Genomic DNA, 18,297 nt, shown 5'->3' with positions numbered 1-18,297 from the left:
GGAAAGAAGTCCCTAATTCCACCGTCAGTCCTGCCCACCACGAGAAATCACTGCCAACCCCCCCCCCAGAATGGCGGGGCTGGGTGTGAGTGGGCTGCGAGGGGTGCAGGAGGTTCTTGGGGTGCTGAGAGGCGTGGGGGTACACTTGGGGTGCGTGGGCTCCATGGGGAGCGTGGGCTGCCCTGGGCACGTGGGATGCATGGAATGCCCTGGGTGCACGGAAAGCTTGGGGTCCGTGGGCTGCAGGGGTTCTGGGGCGCCCTGGGTGCCTGGGCTGGCAGGGGGGACCTGTAGGGCAGGGGGTCTGTGGGATCCATGTGACACATGGGGTGCGGGGGGTTTTGGGGTGCACGGGTGTTTGGGGGGCTCGGCTGGTGCCCACCCGCGTTCTGCCCCTCACCTGCCCCAAAACCCGCGGGGCGGCTCCGAGGCGCCGCCGGGTCCTGCCCCTGCTGGACCGAGCAGCCCTGAAGGCCGGGACAGAGTCCGTGCGGCTGTCCCGGATGGCGGCCCCCGCCTGTCCCCCCCCGCCTGTCCCCCAGCAGCCCCGGGCCGCCTGGCACGGCCGATTCCCGCGGCTCGGGGGCTGCGGGGTTGCTGGGGTGGCACCCGGGATCCCCTGCCTGGGGAGGGGACGTTCCCAGCCTGGATCCTGGGGCGCTCGGCCACCCCCCGTTCCCCACTCTGCTGGAGGTGGGGCTGGAGGCGCCAACCCCGAGTGTTTTCCGAGGAGTGAAAAAAGCAACAAACCGGGAAAACCCCGCCCCGCACCCGGCCAAGCGCCCGGTGCCTCCCCGGCAGGGCCGCCCGCGGGGTGTCCCTGCCACGGGAACGGGGTTCAACCGGGAACCGGGACACCCCCGGGGCCCCAAAACCAGCACGGGAGGGGGAGCACAGCCGCAGCAGCCTTTATTCCCCATCTGCCCCGTCCCTGGGGAGTCCGATCCCACAGCCCCCGCTAGCGCAGCCCCGCAGGAGCCGGTGGGGCCCGGGGGAGGTTCCGCGGCCGCCCCCGCTCTGGTTTAATGGTTAACGGCGGCCGAAGCGCAGAGCTGGAGGCTCCGGCAGCTCCGCTCGGTGTTGTGCAACTCCACGAGCATCGCCCACCCTCGCACAGGGTGCCACCAGCCCCACCCCCGGCCCGGGCAGGGGGGCTCGGCACGGGGGCATCCCAAATTTAAAACGTGGTCATGGCACCTCCTGAGTTGGAAAGGCCGTGCAAGGATCATTCAGTCCAACTGCTGGCCCTGCACAGGACTCCCCCAGGAATCACCATCCCTGGGAGATGCCCCCGTGGTACCCGGGTGCCCTTGCCGCGGTTTGGCTGCAGACTGCACCGATGCCCCTCGCACAGGGGGTCGTGCAGAGGGATCGCGGCCGTGCCCGCCCTGCCCGTGTCCCCCTGGCTGCCTGCTGGGGCTGCGGGGCTGCCGGGGGACGGGGCCACACGGGGGTGAGCTGCAGGGATGGGGGGGCTAGGCGGGGTGCGGAGCTGCTCGGCCGTGGGGCGGGTTTGGTGGAGAGCCCTGGGCTGCCGGACAGACACAGAACTGCGCGGGCTGCGGAGCCCTGCGGGGTGCAGGGACACGGGGATGTGGGTCCTTATGGCACAGAGCGCCCTGCAGCGCCGTGCAGGTGTCACACGGTGCGGGTGTCACACGGTGCGGGTGTCACACTGTGCAGGTGTCACACCATGCGGGTGTCACACCATGTGGGTGTCACACAGTGCAGGTGTCAGTGCAGGTGTCACACAGTGCAGGTGTCCCACTGCAAGAGTGTCACACAGTGCAGGTGTCACACAGTGCGGGTGTCACACAGTGCGGGTGTCACACAGTGCAGGTGTCACACAGTGTGGGTGATACACTGTGCGGGTGTCACACCATGTGGGTGTCACACAGTGCAGGTGATACACTGTGCGGGTGTCACACTGTGCAGGTGTCACACAGTGCGGGTGTCACACAGTGCAGGTGTCACACCATGCAGGTGTCACACAGTGCAGGTGTCACACAATGCAGGTGTCACACAATGCAGGTGTCACACAGTGCAGGTGTCACACTGTGCGGGTGATACACTGTGTGGGTGTCACACTGTGCAAGTGTCACACAGTGCGGGTGTCACACAGTGCAGGTGTCACACCGTGCAGTGTGTGATGCATGGAGGATTAAGGACCTGCAGCCCCGTTCAGCCTCTTAGGGCGCTCTCTGGGCTCCTGCTCGCTCCCTGTTGTGGGAACGGCATCGCTCAGCACACCCGCGCACACTCACTCACACTCTCGCACACCCGCGGACACTCACTCACACCCGCGCACACTCACTCACACTCTCGCACACCCGCGGACACTCACTCACACTCATGCACACCCGCTCACTCTCTCGCACACCTTCTGCTGCTGCTGGGGGAAATTGGAGACCAAATTTGGCCGCCTCAGCCCCTCCGCAGCAGGATCTGTCCCTTCCCTGGTGCCATTCCGAGCCTGCCTTTCCCAAGGGAGGTGGCACCGTGGTCCCCACACTCCCCCGGGCAGCGCGGGGACCGGAGTGAAGCCCCACTGATCCCGCACGGAAATGATGCTCCTGTGCCTGGCAGCACAGCCCAAAACAGCTCCCAGGAGTTCAGGAGGTGCAGGAGGTTCCCAGCCGCGTGTGCTGCGGTGCTGGGGAAGGGGAGCAGGGGCAGGATGCGGCCGGGGCAGCGTGGGGGAGCCCACGCGTGCTTGAGGCAGCCTGGCAGCAGGAAGAGCGCGGCAGCAGCGGCACCAGCCGCGCTCTATCAGCGCCCTCATCTCGCAGGGGGATGGGAGAAGCTCTCGAGGGCGGCTGTGGTTTGGCGTCGAGAGCAGGGCTGACGACGAGCTGGGGTGCCTCCAGCTCTGACACCTCCAGCGGGGTTTGCTGAGCGCTGCGTTTTCGGTTTTAATCTCTTCACCTGCCGCGGTGCAGGGGCACAGATGCTGAGGGGAGGCGCGGCGCTTCCTGCCGCACAGCCTGGCACGGCACGGCACGGCACGGCACGGCACGGCACGGCACGGGGGCTGGGGCTCCGCCCCGCTCCAGCCACACCAGGCCATCGTGCCACGAGGTCAGGCAGCCGCTGGCCATGTGACAGGGACACCGTCACTGCCACCGCGGTGTCCCTTGGGGCACGGATGTGCAACTGCACCGGGGAGGAGAGGAGGGAAGGTTGAGCTCTGGTACACATCCAGCTCAGCCAGGCTTTTTTGGCACACGGAGGCTGCAGGAGCCACAGCAGTGATGGGGAGGTGAGCAAGGAAGCAAATGCTGAGCAAACACAGCCTGGTTTGTGCCGCAGCCCTGTGCGGGGCTCTGCTCTGGCACAGATCACCCCATACAGCAGCTCCTGGTGGCTGTGTGTCCCCATTTCAGAGGTGCCAAACCACCCCATCCAGGGCGGGTGCACTCACTGTCACATCGTGCTCAAAGCTGCTCTCTCAACACCAGTTGCACCAGCAGCAGCAGCAAGAGAGCCCAGAACCAGAGATTTAGACTCAGTTTAAGAGTGTAAACCTTCTCTCAGGCTTTTAATGGTGACCCAAGGAGACACCCTTGCGTGGGTCTGAAAGGGTGGGAATGGAGGATGGAGCAGAGCCCACAGCCCACACCAGGGAAATTTCTGTGTAATCCTGTGCAGGGTGAGGAGATGGACTCAATGATCCCTTGTGGGTCCTCTCCAACTCAGGATATTCTGTGATTCCATGAAGGCACAGGGCTGACCCCATCTCCCCATAACAAGGGACATTCTGTGTGTGAGGGGGGCAAAGCTTCTCAGGGCTTCCTGGGGGCTGGAGGGGGCCCTGGTCTCCCCCAGGCAGTGTGAGGAGGACAGAGACCTCAGGCATGGCAGAAACCTCTTGATGGGGTCTGATCCTGCAGCCCAAGGCATGGGGCTGGCTGCAGCCCCGTCACCCCCCTGCCCCAAAACGTGACTGGTCCCCACCCAGTTCCCATCCTGGTGCCAGTGCCAGCCCTGACTCACTGGGTCCCACCCAGCACCCCCAAACTGCCCATCCTTGGACATCCCACCATCACCAGCTGGGCTGAGATGGGACAACAACACTGGTAGAAAAGTAACAGAAAATATATACAGAGAGTGAGTGCAGGGCACAGGTGGGCACAGGGCTGCTGGCACCTGTCCCTTTGGCACCCAGTGGTGTCCAGCCAGGTGGGTCCCCCCGTGGCACTGCCCCTGCTCCTGGGGGCTATAGGTTGGTGATGTAAACCTGCAGCCCATTGGCCGCTGTCCGGGCAGAGCCTTTCTGGGACCCCCCTGCCCAGACATCCACCACACTCTCATAGAGGTTCTCAGGGACACAGGGCTTCCCTGGCTTGTCCCGTTTCGCTGCCTTCTTCCAGTTCATGTCCACAGCCTCATAGTCAGGCTCGGGGCCACGGGCCTGAGCAGTCCATGCTCTGTCATTGATGGATTCATAACAGGGGTCAGGGGCACCTGGGGCCCCCTCCTGCTGGCAGGGGGGCATCCACCCAGACTCCCCCTCCTTCACAGCCCTCGGGGTTGATGCAGGGACCTGGGATTTCTTCTTGGTGGCTTTGCACACTGTCGAGTACATCTCCTCCAGCTGTAAAAAGAAATATTTTTTTTGGGTGGAGCTTTGAGGGCAATCCCTGCCCACTGCAGGGTACCCTCATGATTTTGTCCCCCCTCATCTTCTGACAGCCCCCCCAGGAGGATCCTGGCAGTGGATCCTAACTTATACCCTGCTCCACACATGGGCACAACCAGGAGAGAGGGAATTGAATGACCCCCCACCCCCCATGTGCCCCATCCCTGCTGTCCCCCAGAGCTGTACCTTGGCATGAGGGGCACTGCCTGTGCCATCCCAGCCGTGCTGTGCTCCAGAGGGTCCTGCCACAGCCCCATCCTGCACCTCCACCGGCACCACCTTCCTCACTTTATGGACACAGGCGTAATCAGCTGCCCCGTGCACAGCCCGTGGAGGGGGCAGCTGGGTGCCAGCTGGCATGGGGGGCACCGGGGTGCCCTCCTCCCCCACTGCCAGGCACTCATAGACAGCGTCTGGCGCTGGTTTGCGCAGCGGGGTGAAGAGCAGGTTGGAGTAGGTCTGGTCGGGGGCTGGGGAGGTGGCCGGGGGCTCGGGGATGGGGATCTGGGGCAGCTCACGGTGCAGGAGGCCAGAGCTGTGCAGGGATTCACCCCCAGAGGCCGTGGGACCTGGGAGATCCAGGCTGGCTGGACGCTGGACTGTGGGAGAGAAGAGGAAATGAGGACATGCAACAGGCACCAAGCCCTGTGCCAGCACTGTGACATGTCTCTCTGTGACATGATGGGCAGCTGCCAAGGGCCACCAGCCCCTCGGGCTCCCCCTGCTCCAGGGCACTCACCATCTCTGACCTTCACCCGGTACAGCTCGTGCAGCTTCGTGTCCGACTTGCTGAGTGACCGCAGCTGTGTCTGGCAGAGCAGGGCCTGCCCGGGGGGGGACAGACACCCTCAGGCTGGGCTGGGAGCCCAGAGCACCCCCAGGGCTGGTCCTGCCCCCAAGATGTGCTCTTACCTCATCCACGAGCTTCACCCCGTCCGGAGCCACCTTCTTCCTGCCCTTCCTGCAGGGAGAAGTGGGGCTGAGCCCAAGGCAGATGGCAAAGCCAGGATGAGGAGCAGGTGTCCCAGTGTGGCACTCCCAGACCCCACATCCTTCCCCTGCCCCACAGCAGGCTCTGTGCTGGCTGGGGACACCACAATTGCATCCTGCACCCCACTGAGCTGTGCAGGCCACCACTGGCACCACCCTTGGCGTTGCCCCTCCTGCTCTCAGCTCAGCCCTCTCTGGGCTGCTCCTCTGAGGATTTTTGGGTGTAGAGGCTGTTCCAGGGGCTGGGACACACAGGGATGCGGGATCAAGCCAGGTGGAGCTGCACTGGGGCGCAGGTGGGGTTTGGGGTGAGCAGAGCAGCAGCCCCGTGGTGCCAGCTCAGGATGGCTGCACACAGAGTCCCCATGGGCAGCCACCAAATGCCACCGAGGGGTCCCCAGCCCCACCCAGCTCCAGGAGGGAAAGGGAGGAGCTGTGGGCAGCACGTACCGTTTGCAGGCAGCACACAGGGTGCCCAGGTAGACCAGGCCACCGAGCAGGGCCAGGGCAGTGCCAGCTGGCAGCAGCTGGGTCCCTGCTGTCCCCTCACCGCTGGCTGCAGCCATGGAGGAGCTGCTGGCAGCACCACTGAGCTCTGAGGAGAGAGAACACGAGCTGGAGTTCAGCCTGGAGCTGCTGGGCTCGCCATGGCATGAAATGGTGACCCCCAGGGCTTAGGGGACCCCTGCAGCTGGGGGTCTCTCTGGATGGGGACATTTCACCAGGTGTCCCATTTTCTGGCCAGCAATTGCTGTCACCAGGGTCACTGTAACACCTCCAGTGCCCAGCCCCGTGTGGACACTTGGCAGTGGGTGCTCTGTCACCACCAGGGAAAACTTCAGATTTTGGTTCCTTTTGAAGAAAAAGCAATCCAACAAAACCAGTGGGATTCAAGCTCACAATTTGCCACTGAAATGATGAAAAGGAAATGCCCAGGAGCCCTGAAAACCCTCTGGAGGCACCCTAGGAATGACAGAGTGCTTTCTGGGGACCCTGGGACACCAACCCAGGCTGTGGGATGGGGGTGACACCGATCCTGAGCAAGGGGGAGACCAGAAAGAACAGGCAGTATGACTCAACTTCCTGGAAACAAGGGGACCTTCAGCATCTCCTTCCTCTGCCTCCTCATGCGCTGGCCTCAGCAGAACACACCAGGACACCCTCCTTCTGCAATGGATTCACACATTCCCTGTGCCACCACAACCCCAGGTCTGCAGTCACTCTCTGCTGTGACACCAGAGCAGAAAACTCCCCATCTTCCCACCCCTTTCCTCTGCCTAAAGCTGTGCCTTGCCCAAACCCAGCCCTTGTCCCTGTGCTTTCCTCAGGGCAAGAATCATCCCCTGCAAACCGTGGCAGGGGCAGGAGAGTGTCCTGACACAAAGCACGGGTGCTCCCCAGCCTGTCAGGATCACCTCCTTCCCCAGGAGGCTTTTGGTGACCTCTGTCCCATCATTCCCATGCCGCCATCCCCATCCCTGCTGTGCTGCCAGCACGCTGCAAACCCAAAGCAAAAGCTGGCACCCCTTCAGCGGTGGCTGCGGCTCCCAGCTCTGCACAGCTCAGCTCTGTGCACCCTGCTCTACAGAAAAAGGCTGGCCTGTCACCAGCACCCAAGGAATGCCTGATCTGAAAGGAGATGGAGGCAGTTCCTGGAGTAAAACACAGCTTCAAGAAGCCGTGGTAGCTGATCCAGATGGGGCCAGCAGTGGGGTCCCTGGGCAGAGCTGAGCAGGATCAGCTTCCACCAGCACGGATGGGAGCCCAGAGATCCTGAGGGACGTGCTGAGCACCTCTTACTCACCCTCTTGCATATCTTCATCCGGATGACAAAGCCCAGATGAGCTCTGGTGAGAAGCCACCCTGCCTTGTGTAAATCTCAAAAGCTACTGCAGGCCCACAGGAGCTCCCCTCTCCCCTGCACCTTGGGTCACACAGCATCTCTGGCACATTTTTACCCCAATAACCAGAAGGTCTCTGCCCATTTGCTGCACCCTTTTATCTGTGAGCATCCTTTTATCTAAGAACTTCCCATGCCTGTGGAAACTGCCCTGACTGAAGCATGAACCCTGGAGAGCAATTATTTCAAGGCAGAAAGTGAGACAGAGAGGTTTTAAGGACTAACCAGGCTGGACAGACTGGCTTAGATCAGAGCTGGGAAGGGGAGGCTGTTCCCTTTCCAACGTTTTAATTAGACAACACAGCTTTTCTGTCTGAGCATACTTTAATTATTGGGATTACCTGCAACAGGGCTGGTGCGTTAGACAGAGCCTGGAGCTCCTCGCTGGGCTCGTTCAGCTCATTAGAGGCATGGAATCATGGGCTGCAGGAGCAGGGCAGAGCTGAGCAGGCTCTGGAGTTGAGCAGACAAAGTTCTAGCGAGGTTTGATGGCCAGGAGCTGGTGTAGTGTTGGAATCGAGGTGGGAGCTTTCAGCATGCTGAGGCAGGCACACACAGGGCAGCTTATCCCACAGCAGGGGGATTTTCCATCCCTGAATTTTGAAGATTGAAAGGAGAGACTTCCTTGAGTAGGAATGAACGCAGAGAAATTCTTCTGGCCTGTTTTCTGTAGAGCAGGTCGGTGGCTGCTCCAGGATTTCTGAGCAGTGAAACTGTGCTGTGCATCCTGCTCAGTGCTCAGGCTCAGCAGCCACTGGGAGAAGCCACTTCTTGGGACAACACCTTGGGTCTCCCAGAGCCACAGATTTGCGAGCAGAACCCCTGACTAAAGACACCCAGGTAGGACTGAGCAGGTTTGCAAGGCAAACTCTCAGCCAGACCTTCTGCAACCTGCACCTGGATTTCGTGCCGATGAAGTTATCGATCTCCCTGCCCTGGGGCCGCTCCCCGGGGCTCAGCAGAGGCGTTTCAAAGGCGCCGGCTCTGCCAGCCCAGCCCAGCCCAGCCCAGCCCCGGTGGCTTTGAAGGCGAGGGCGGTCACGGCCGTTGCGTACGTGTGACAGCACCCACAGCCCTCCGAGCAGGGATCTCTCCCCTCTGTGTGTGACACCCCAGCACAGGCACCCTCGAGGCAGATGGGTTGTTACTCCAGGATGTGGGAGTTTTTTGTGAGTCCTATGAAAGGTGCAAGTTTGTCATCTGGGCTTCCTGAAAGCAAGATTAAATTCACTGCAAAACCAAGTGCTGCTGGTGATGATTCTGCCTGGCCCCTGATTCATCTCCCCAGATAAAACCACACAGTCTTCAGTGCAGGGTGGCAAGAAAAAAGTCTGCAAAGCTACTCAAAGCCTATTTGCACAAAACCAAGAGGAACATTTTGAGCTGATTTCCATCAACAACTGTGCACACAGCTGCAGCAAACTCTGCTCAGGTACCCCAGGGAGTTGTGCTTCAAAAAAGGCCCAAGAAGCAGAAGTAGATAGATTTCTTTCTTTTCAATTACAAAAAGTGAAAGCTCTGTTTACAGTCAGTCACAACACTGAATCTGCCCTGGACCATGGGGTGCAATTAGTGAATTTTAGGACTATTTCAAAAAAGCAGGCATGAGATCTTACCCACTTTGCTTATCTCCGTAATGAGATTTCATGGTCAAATACCTCTGGGGGCTTTTCATTTAGAATGTGCCAACCATAATTCTAAATTCCAGACCCAAATGCCTGAAAACTTGGATGCAGACTTCTAGCTGCAGTTCTGATCGCTGCTCACATGCTGGAGTGGCTTTTGAGAAAATACAACTTTAAAACTTGAGTGACTGTCAGCCCACACCACAGGGCTCTGCTCGAGGCTGACCCCATTTCAGCACTTTTCTTTCTTCCTGCCCTTTCCTGGTTGCTGAACGCTCACTTGGGCAAAAAAATGCTCTTTTAAGGCAAGAATAATCTCAAGAGGTTTTCTGCAGAGCTGAGCCACAGCAGGAGACCAGCAGAGAGCTCGGAGCTGCTGTTTTGGGAAGGCAGATTCCAAACTGCAGCATGGCTGGATGAAGGAGATGTGTCTTCTCCAGAACCATCTGCCTGCCACAGTGGTTTCCTTTGCCACACATGCACTACTTCTACATCATCTTAGGTTTTCAGAAGACAGTGTTTCTCATTGCACACACCAGCAACACTCCTGTCCCCCTCCCCACAAAACAACTGGAAATTTCCACAATGCCATGCACCTCTGAATTGAATTCATTCACCCAAAAGCAATTGGCTCCCACTCAGCCTCCAGACTCCAGCCATGGGATCCCAGCAGCATTGCCAAGCTCCATCACCTTTTCTTCCCTCTCAAGCCCAGCTACAGAGCACAAAGCATGAAATGACACAGCTTGGAGCCCAACTCACAAAGCTGAGCCCAGCTGAGGCTTCCCAGAGCACAGCAGGGCAGAGCAGGAATCCTACCTGTCCAGTCTGTCCAGCCCCAAGAGCATCTCTGACAATGCTGTATACTTTGGGGGTTTTAAGGTATTTCCCCCCCAGTTTAACTGCAGATTCCTCATTTCCCAGGCAGGAAAGCCACCACCACTTACCTGCAGGAACTCAAAATCTGGTGAGTGTGGAGTGCAGGGATCCAATCGTGCTCTCTTCCCCGCCGGCCAGCCTGGAGAATTTCATTTCTTACCCCACAGCAAGTCCCAGTCAGGGCTTCCTGCACATTTCCAACATCCCAGTCTGAGCTCTCCTGCTCCCTGAGGAGCAGCCGGCTGCGAGCACACACAGAGCACACCCACCACAGCTTCCTGGCCCCGGAGGTGGTGGCTGCACCCCGGGGTAGGCTGGGTCTGTGCTCGCAGCCGGGGCGGGAAGCTCAGCACACCCGAGCAGCCTCTGCCGCGCCCGCTGCCCGCCCGGCTCCTCCCGGAGCTCAGGGCAATGTAAGGAAAGAATGGGGAGCCCCAGATCATCATTACCTTGCAAATGAACAACGCCTTACAAGGAGAGAGGAGGAAAAAAGAAACACCAACTTTATTCATCGGGGATGTGAACTGCGCTGGGTGGGCGGGAGGTGGCAGCCAATGGAATGGGAGTCTGACAAGTCAGGCTGTAGAGATCCCATGGAAGGGTCAAAACAGGACTGAGCAAAGACCACAGGGCTCATATACCCAGTTCCTAAAGAGATGATGATGATGTTAAACAGTCTCAGAGCACAAAATAAACCCCCCAGTTTTCTCTGCCCAGCTCAGCTCTCCAGTCATGGGCCACTTCACTGAGCATCCATGCTAAGCTGGGTACGTTAATCCTTGTCACCACTTAGCACTCAAGTGTGAGAAACAAACAGTCATTTGTGAGGAAGGGCCATTGTTAAACCCTTGAGTTGAGCCTGGTGTGTGAAGAACACGAATTCAGAACAATGAGGACAGTACAGCCAATTCCAATAGGAACTGGTGGATGTTGAAGTGCCTGAGGCAGCCCATGACACATCCCACATCCACCAGGATCACAGCATGATCCAGGTGCTCTTCAGGAGCACAGACTCACTCCCACAAGTTTCCTGAAGACCTTCATCATGTTTGGTTTTGCTGTCTCGCTGTGTTTCTGAGGTGTGTCTGCAGCAATGTGAAATCCCACACAACCTGAACAGCTCTGATCGTATCTTCTTCAGTCTCAGATTTTCTTGTTTGTTTGGCAGCCTGACCCTGCAAATCAGGCACTGCCCTGCCCAGGCTGACAGCTTGTTTTTTAATCTGTTCTTAGGGATAGATAAAAAAAGAGAGTACTAAAGGAACCTTTTCATTAGAAAAATTACTCACAGAATCAAAGGAAATTGGTTCCTTAAGTTAAAATAAAATTGGTGTCCTTAAGATACTGGCATGAATTGCAAACTATTTTTGTTTAAAAAAAAAGCCTTTACAATGCAGAAATCCCACCAGATGATGAAGCCAGCATCTCTGAGGCAAGGACTGGCCACCACCAACACAGAATGTAACCAAGGGGATAGGACATCCTTCCTGTCCAAACACTTTCCACATGGCAGGGAAGAGCATTTGGATTGCCTGGCCTGCTTCCAGCCCAGCCCCAAGCTCTGCCACTGCAGGGCTGCACACTGGGCTCACACAGATCCTGCTCCTTGTGCTCAGCCAGGGCCCAGTCCAACCTGGATCTGGGTCCTGAGGTTTTTTTAGTAAAAGGACCCATGCTCAGTGAGCCACCTTGGACAGAAAAACCCCAACTAATGGTGGCAAAAATCACAAGGTTCCCTGTGGAGGTGTTCCTGGATAGGTTTGGGAATTCTGTTATGCTGCTGGCTGCCATTCCCCCAGCTATGGCACTCTACTTGTGGAACCAGGCAGCTTTCCATGCCAAGCCAGTGAGTTTGGCTACAGCATGGCCTGGGATACTCCAACAGTCAAACTGCTGAAATCTGATGCTCCAGGCTGCTGGTTCCACCTTTGAGCTGTCAGTTTTCTGTCTCTTCCTTACACTAGGGCTATAAAGAACTTGCTCCCCCCAAAACTGGAGTTCTCAGATAAATCCCATAGTAAAAACCAGAAGGCAGAGAGCAGCTAAAGCACTTGACCTTTGATGTTTTCACCCAGCCATGGTTGGGACCCTGCCTGCACCTGTGCTTGGCAGGTGGCCACAGACAGAAGCCACAGTTACTGGCAGGATGTGGGGCTGTCCAAGCCCCCTCAGCTGGTTTGTAGCCAGCAGTGTTATCACCTGAGCACCCACAGACTCTGGATGGAGCTGCTGCTGCTGCAGGGAAAATGAAGGAAAGAAGTGTGCAAGAGAGCAGAGAATTGTATCCCTTGTAGCTAGGCCTCATCCAAGGCCCAGCTCACTGAATGCTTTCGGGGCTGGATGGATGTGCACTACTCCCCCTCCCAGAAGAGCTCAGAAGCATCCAGAAACTGCTGCTTTTTTGCCCAGTTTTAGGCTGAGCAGCCTGAGGCCCAGCAGAGCAGGACAGCTCATCGAGACTCTGAGGCCAGGAGCACCAGAAGGACAACTCCTGCAGTCCAACACCTTCCTCAGCACCTAGAACTCAGTCATCTTCTTGTGGGTGTCTGCTTTCTTCTGCTCCCGCTGTAGCCTGGCTTCCTGGGCCTGCAGCTGCCCCAGCTGCTTGTGGGCATTAGCCAGCTTCTCCTCCAGCTGAGCTGCAGCAATGCTGTGCCTGAAAGCAAAAAACACAGTGACAATGTCATCCTGCATGGTAAGAGCAAAGGAGGGCTCCATCCCAGGAGAGTGTGCCCTTTCCTGTAGGATTAGCCCAAGAGACCTGCTGAAAGCCAGCAATAACCTGATGCCCAGCACAATCTGGGCTAGAGAATGTCCTCCTGGGATCCTCAGCAGCAATGCTGCAGGGGTGGGCACGAGAAGGACTCCAGCAGCTTTCCTCAGAGAGCTCCTCTCTTTGCCACAGCCTGAATTCCAGCCAAGGACCCCAGATACATCTGCCAGTGTCCACACTGGTCTGAAGCACACACTGAACTCTCTCCTCCACTTCCCCTTAAGTCCGATCTAGACACATTTCACTTGTTCCTCCCATATCTCATTTCAAGCCCACCCCTCCCCAGAAGCACCACAAACTCAATCCCAAAGAACATTTTCCTACCGCCCGATGTTGCGCGCCAGGGCCTGCTGGATTCCCCTGATATCCCTCTGCGTTTGCTCAATCTTCTCCGTGGTCTGGAAGAGGCTGACACTCAGGGCCTTCTTGGTGCTCTTGCTGGCATGGTAGATCTCTTTGCTGTTCCTCTGGGGCAGGGCCATCCCCCCAGCCCTGTCCCCAGCGCTCTTCCCGCGCAGTTTCTCGTTCAGGAAGTCAAACACGTTGCGCGGGGCCTTGCGGCCGCCCGGCTGGCCAGAGCTGCTTCCCTTTGCCCGGCATTTCCTCGATTTCCCTGGCTCCAGCTTCCCCTGCTTCTTCTTCTGCAGCACCTCAGCACACTGGTCCAGGGACTTCCCTCGAGGGAGCACCACAGCCTGCACTGGCTCCACTCTGCCCTCTCCATTCTTCCCTAGGCCTGAGGAGAGACTCCGAGTGATTACAGCATCCCCCCTCTGAGCCACCTCCCACCACAAGCTCACACTGACAGCCACAAGCTTAAAACAAGCTAAGAGGCTTTTGAGGTACCAAAAGTTAGAACTTCTGTCCAAGCCAAGGGGATCAGGAAAGGCCAGGCCAGGAGCCTTTTACAGCAGGAGATTTGTGATTCCAAGCCCGAGGCCATCCATCAGGCCGGTTTCTGTGAAACCAGGTTCAGGCTCACATCCTCAGCCTCTCAAGCCAGGTTCTACTTAAAACTGGTTTGGTTCCTCTGGAGAACCCAAGCCAGGTTCTACTTAAAACTGGTTTGGTTCCTCTGAGAGAACCCAAGCCAGGTTCTACTTAAAACTGGTTTGGTTCCTCTGGGAGGACCCGAGACACAGAGGCCCTCCCAGAGCCCCCAAGGCTTGATGCAATTTGGGTGGGAGCAGCGAGTTCAGCAGGCTTTGAAGTCTGTGTCCAGGCCAGGAGATGCATTAGCACAGACATCAGAAGCTTTGCAGATCAGCTCCCCTCCACCTCCAGCCTTTGAACATTCCACAAGGTTCTCACGGCTTTGATCATCAACCTGACCGTGCTTCCAGGTGCCTCCACTGTTTGCCATTTCCATACAGGGGTTGGTGCCCCACATGCCTGTACTTCCATGAAATAACTCATCCCTCTTCCCTCCAACTCTGCTGGGATCTACCACATTGCTTGAGCCCCAGCCAAGTGGCCTTCAGCACAGCAAAGTTCTGGTTTCAACCAAAATCTTGGCTTTTTCTCTTACCAGCCCCAGGACCACCCTCTCCCCTTACCTTTTCCAAACTCATATCCCATCTGAACAAGCAGTTTGGAGCCAATGCCACGAGTATGGGCCTCCCAGCCACCAAAAGAGGAGCTGCAGGCAGGGGTCCATTCCCCATTCTCTGGAACCCCTGAGTCTATCACTGTGGAATACAGGAGGAGAATCAGCGAAACAGGAATTGTGAGTAAAGCTGCTGTGTGCAGCATCCCTCACAGGACAGTGCAATTCACTTCTCCAACCCCAAAAGCATTTGGTCATGCCTCCAGCTTTACTCAGTTCTACTGAATTGTCACCTTCCATGAACACTGCACAGGGAGTGGCTGAAATGTGAGGTTTCACTTGATTTAATGCACATACCATGTCCCAGATCCAGGCAGAATCACCCAGGAGTTTTATGATTCTTTTCCTTCCTTCCAGGATGATAATACAGACTAATGTACACATCTGAGTAGAATTTAACACAGTGGCACCTAATACTTATCCTGTGCCTCCAGCTCCTGTCTCTGGTATGAGGCTCCTCCAGGCCACCCCATTAATTTTGTGTTATTAGGATCCAATAACCTCTGTCAGGTTAAATGCAAAGAGCTCTAGGACATGACTTTGTCCCTGTGATGCAGCTGTGGCACCACCAGAGGGACAGTGCTGCCTGTGCAACTTCCAAGAAGTCACTCTGTGTCACTTTTCAGCAGTAAAACAGGGCATGGCTGCTCCTGCAGCCTCCTCGAGGCACCAGAAGGACCCAACACCCCCATTTCCTTGGGTCTCACATTCCTGGGTCATGGAGCTCCCAGGGATGAGAAATTCTGATTCACTTTATTAACTCAGCTCAGCCAGACATGTAAAAATGAGGCTCAGAGCCTGGAACTCTAAAATATCACACCCTCTTCTTCCATGTGTGGGGAGTTCCCATGGAAACCTCCAGCCTTCATTAGCCCAGGGATTTGCACAAAACAAAGATTTTAGTTTGCAGTTGTAGCAGAACAGCCAGTTACTGTTCTCAATCTTTCAGGAACACATAAAGAGATCAAGTGCTCTTTCATCAGAGGTGAGACACTCAGAGTGAGAGCTCTAGGACAGTCAGCCAGTCCCAGAGAAAAGCAGAACAAAATCCCAAGTCCCTTTTGCTTACTTTCCCCCCCACTCCTTTACCTTTGGCATAACCAGAATCATCCACACTGTCCTCATCAGACTCGCCAGATTCAGCAGCATCTTCACTTCTCAGGGGTGGAATGACACTGTCCCCTTCCACCACGGCCTCCTTGAGGAGCAGGGAGTCAAATTTCACCGTGTAGTAACCACTGTCCACATCTACAGAGGGAACAGCAAGGACAGGAGCTGCAGCACACAGGGAGCTAAACCAGAGTCAGCTCCAGCAGAACGACACAGGACAGGGGGGAGGCCCAAGGAACAGCTCTAAAAAATCCTGGGTTTAATCTGTGATTTTTATTTCTGTCTGGGAGGGGGAAGCACCCACTGCAATGAAAAGCTATTTCCACAAAGCCCGTGTTGATACCCAGAAGTTTATCTCTACAAATCAAGAAAGATGGGCTGCTGAGAAATGGAATTAAAGAGAAATTAGACTTGCTCCCTTCTGACTTAATAACAGTTAAAAGAAAGATGGAAAGAGGGAATAAACCCTCCCTCTTCCCAGGACAGAGGGAAGCCTGTATCAGCAGCTGCTGGGCAGGGCCAGCTCCCCAGGTTTTTGTTTAAACAAGACCAGATTATTGCCATTCTCACCTACTAGACATGTAAATTCCTGCAGCCCCTCCCTCTTCCCTGGAGCGATTAATGACCCCGTAGTCATTTCCTTTCCACATTCTTGCTCTTTATCTCCTTCCCAGTCAATTCTCTCCTCTAGCCTGACAAAACTCAGACTGTTTCCTCAGCTAGGCCAAGATTTTGAGTTCAGGGCAGCAGCCACAGTTTATGTTTTTAACCACAACAGCCAAGTTTTAGATCCACATAAACCTCAGCCTCCCTCTCCCCCCTGGGCCCGGGAAAGCCCCTGCCCTCCTCACCGGTGATTTTGGCCGTGTACCAGATGCCATCACTGTGCTTGGCCAGGCAGGCTGAGCCCACCCCCAGACTGCTCAGGTCGGGCTCCTGGAAGGGCTGGAGCTCCTCCACGGACACCACCTGACCATGGGAAAACCTGCAGGGAAGGAGGAACAGGAGCTCTCAAATGAAAATCCCTTCCTTCCTTCCTTCCTCAAAAGAAATGCACACGAGTGTCAGGGGTGAGGAACCTTCACCAGAATTATAATTACAACAGCACAGGGTCAAACTTCCCTAAAGTTGTTCATGTTGCACCTTAAACATGTTATTTATGTCATGGGACAAAGAATGCATCTCACCCCACAGAATTAAATTTCCTTGCTGGTGACACATCCAATTGAAAAGTTCATGGCTTTGGGGATAAATAGGATCAGAGACAGGCAGGGCTCCAGCCCAGCACCTTCAGAGAGGTGAGGCTCACAGCCCAGCACCTTCACAGACCACTGAGGTTGATCCTGGTGGAGATCCCCAAAAAGAGAGCCCCAAATAGATCCTCAAAAATATCCACCCCCCCTGTGCAACTGGAATGTGTGCATTACCCACAGACCCGGGTGGTTTTTTTTAAATACTCCATCAGTTGTTAATGCATCCACTCAGTTATGTAACATCTCTGCATCATTCCCACAGGATTTTCCACTTCACCTGTGCATCAGCTACAGAGAGCAGCCAAACTGATGCCACTGCTCACCACAGCACATTTCAAAAACACCAAGGCACAATTTCTCTGGGTGAGAAAGCCACACAGAGCACTTGAGGAGGAGGTTTGTCCCTCTGAACCCTCCCACCCCTCTCTCTTTACCGACAGTTCTCCTTAAATCTGCACTTGTCATCCAGGAAGAACGGGCACGGCTTCAGGGACTTGTGGGTGGGGTACAGGTAGAGCACCCTGACCCCTGCACTGCCATCCTCCAGCTCCTCTGTCCCCACAATCATGGCATTGTGGTACTCCAGGGTCCCCCAGGAGCTGTAGTAGGGGGCTTTAACCTTCATCCCACTCAACTCCTCCTCCTCCTCTCTCTCAGACTCCTCCTCCTCCTCACTGCACTTTGATTTGGATTTATTCTCAGTTTCTCCCTCTCTCTCTGAGGAGATCTCACTGTCATCAGCTGGAGGCTCCTCATCTGTTCCAAGCCCAGCAATGGCTTCCTTAAAAGCAGCATATTCCTCATCTTGGGCAGAGCTCTCCAGGTGGGAATCCTGCCCTGGGAGACCCGCTGGGGAGGAGGAGGAGGCATCTGTGTCCAAAGTGGCCAGAAGTTTGCTCTTTTTCACAGCCACCAGGCTCGACTCGGTCAGTTCTATGAGCTGCTTCAAATCCTCCTGCAGCTGCATCAGGTCCGAGTGCTGCGATGGGTCCTGGCCCGCCCCCAGCGCCAGCTCCACCTGCTCCAGCTGGGCGTTGTAGGTCTGGATCGCTGCTTCCAGACTCTCTTCATCCATTCTCAGCACAGGAAAGGCGCTTCTGCCCGCGTCCTCTCCACGAACTCAAAACACATTCAGAGTTCACTCAAGCACTTCTGGATAACAAGTCCTCGACCGCAGAAGCGACATCTACCCGCCGTCCCGCTCTTTCCCTCGGGAATGACCAGGGCGATGCTCCTGCTGGAAACAGGCGGCAAGAGGCGACGGGGGAGTCTGAGGAGAGGCCGGGCCTGGCCCTGCCCTCCCCCGCCACGGAGTCCACTCTCGCCCACCGGGCCCCCTCACGGCACAGCTCCTCCCGCAGCCTGGGCGCTCCCTCAGCCCCAGGGCGGCAGCACCTCCCAGAGCCGCCACCGCGCCCTCAGCCGCCTCAGTCCCTGCGAGCCGCCTCCATGACAGCCGCCATGACACCCCCACTTCCGGCATCAGCGCCTCCACTTCCGGCTGCGCTGGCCAGCGCGTCAC

At 56.7% G+C, this 18,297-nt stretch overlaps 2 protein-coding genes across 2 annotated transcripts; both read right to left on the bottom strand.

Annotated features, from left to right (window-relative positions):
• Nucleotides 1-3,509: 3,509 nt before the first annotated feature.
• LIME1 (Lck interacting transmembrane adaptor 1) lies at nucleotides 3,510-10,460 on the bottom strand. The gene is made up of 7 exons (XM_071447029.1): nucleotides 10,102-10,460; nucleotides 7,871-8,122; nucleotides 6,080-6,224; nucleotides 5,552-5,600; nucleotides 5,379-5,463; nucleotides 4,826-5,238; nucleotides 3,510-4,594 (listed from the first exon to the last, which is right to left on the bottom strand). The coding sequence occupies exons 3-7, from the start codon at nucleotides 6,193-6,195 to the stop codon at nucleotides 4,217-4,219; spliced, it is 1,041 nt and encodes a 346-aa protein (XP_071303130.1). The 5' UTR covers nucleotides 6,196-6,224; nucleotides 7,871-8,122; nucleotides 10,102-10,460; the 3' UTR covers nucleotides 3,510-4,216.
• A 52-nt stretch (nucleotides 10,461-10,512) lies between these two features.
• Nucleotides 10,513-18,281, bottom strand: ZGPAT (zinc finger CCCH-type and G-patch domain containing). Its single transcript, XM_071447028.1, has 6 exons — nucleotides 17,210-18,281; nucleotides 16,374-16,507; nucleotides 15,502-15,660; nucleotides 14,363-14,494; nucleotides 13,131-13,542; nucleotides 10,513-12,689 (listed from the first exon to the last, which is right to left on the bottom strand). The coding sequence occupies exons 1-6, from the start codon at nucleotides 17,848-17,850 to the stop codon at nucleotides 12,551-12,553; spliced, it is 1,617 nt and encodes a 538-aa protein (XP_071303129.1). The 5' UTR covers nucleotides 17,851-18,281; the 3' UTR covers nucleotides 10,513-12,550.
• Between the last annotated feature and the right edge of the window lie 16 nt (nucleotides 18,282-18,297).

This window comes from Agelaius tricolor, unplaced genomic scaffold, assembly GCF_023055355.1.
Source record: "Agelaius tricolor isolate 1412-34295 unplaced genomic scaffold, bAgeTri1.0.p SCAF_23, whole genome shotgun sequence".
Lineage (NCBI taxonomy): Eukaryota > Metazoa > Chordata > Aves > Passeriformes > Icteridae > Agelaius > Agelaius tricolor.
This window is presented reverse-complemented; position numbering and strand designations above follow the sequence as displayed.

Bases quoted from the DNA above. Each gene is read 5' to 3' on its own strand.
- LIME1 (XM_071447029.1), bottom strand. From the start codon at position 6,195: ATGGCTGCAGCCAGCGGTGAGGGGACAGCAGGGACCCAGCTGCTGCCA. The intron at 5,601-6,079 runs GTACGTGCTGCC...TTCTCCCTGCAG, and splicing joins CTGTGTGCTGCCTGCAAACG to GAAGGGCAGGAAGAAGGTGG. The intron at 4,595-4,825 runs GTACAGCTCTGG...TTCTTTTTACAG, and splicing joins GCAGTGCCCCTCATGCCAAG to CTGGAGGAGATGTACTCGAC.
- ZGPAT (XM_071447028.1), bottom strand. From the start codon at position 17,850: ATGGATGAAGAGAGTCTGGAAGCAGCGATCCAGACCTACAACGCCCAG. The intron at 16,508-17,209 runs GTAAAGAGAGAG...CCTTCCCTGCAG, and splicing joins AGATTTAAGGAGAACTGTCG to GTTTTCCCATGGTCAGGTGG. The intron at 12,690-13,130 runs GTAGGAAAATGT...TTTTGCTTTCAG, and splicing joins CTGGCGCGCAACATCGGGCG to GCACAGCATTGCTGCAGCTC.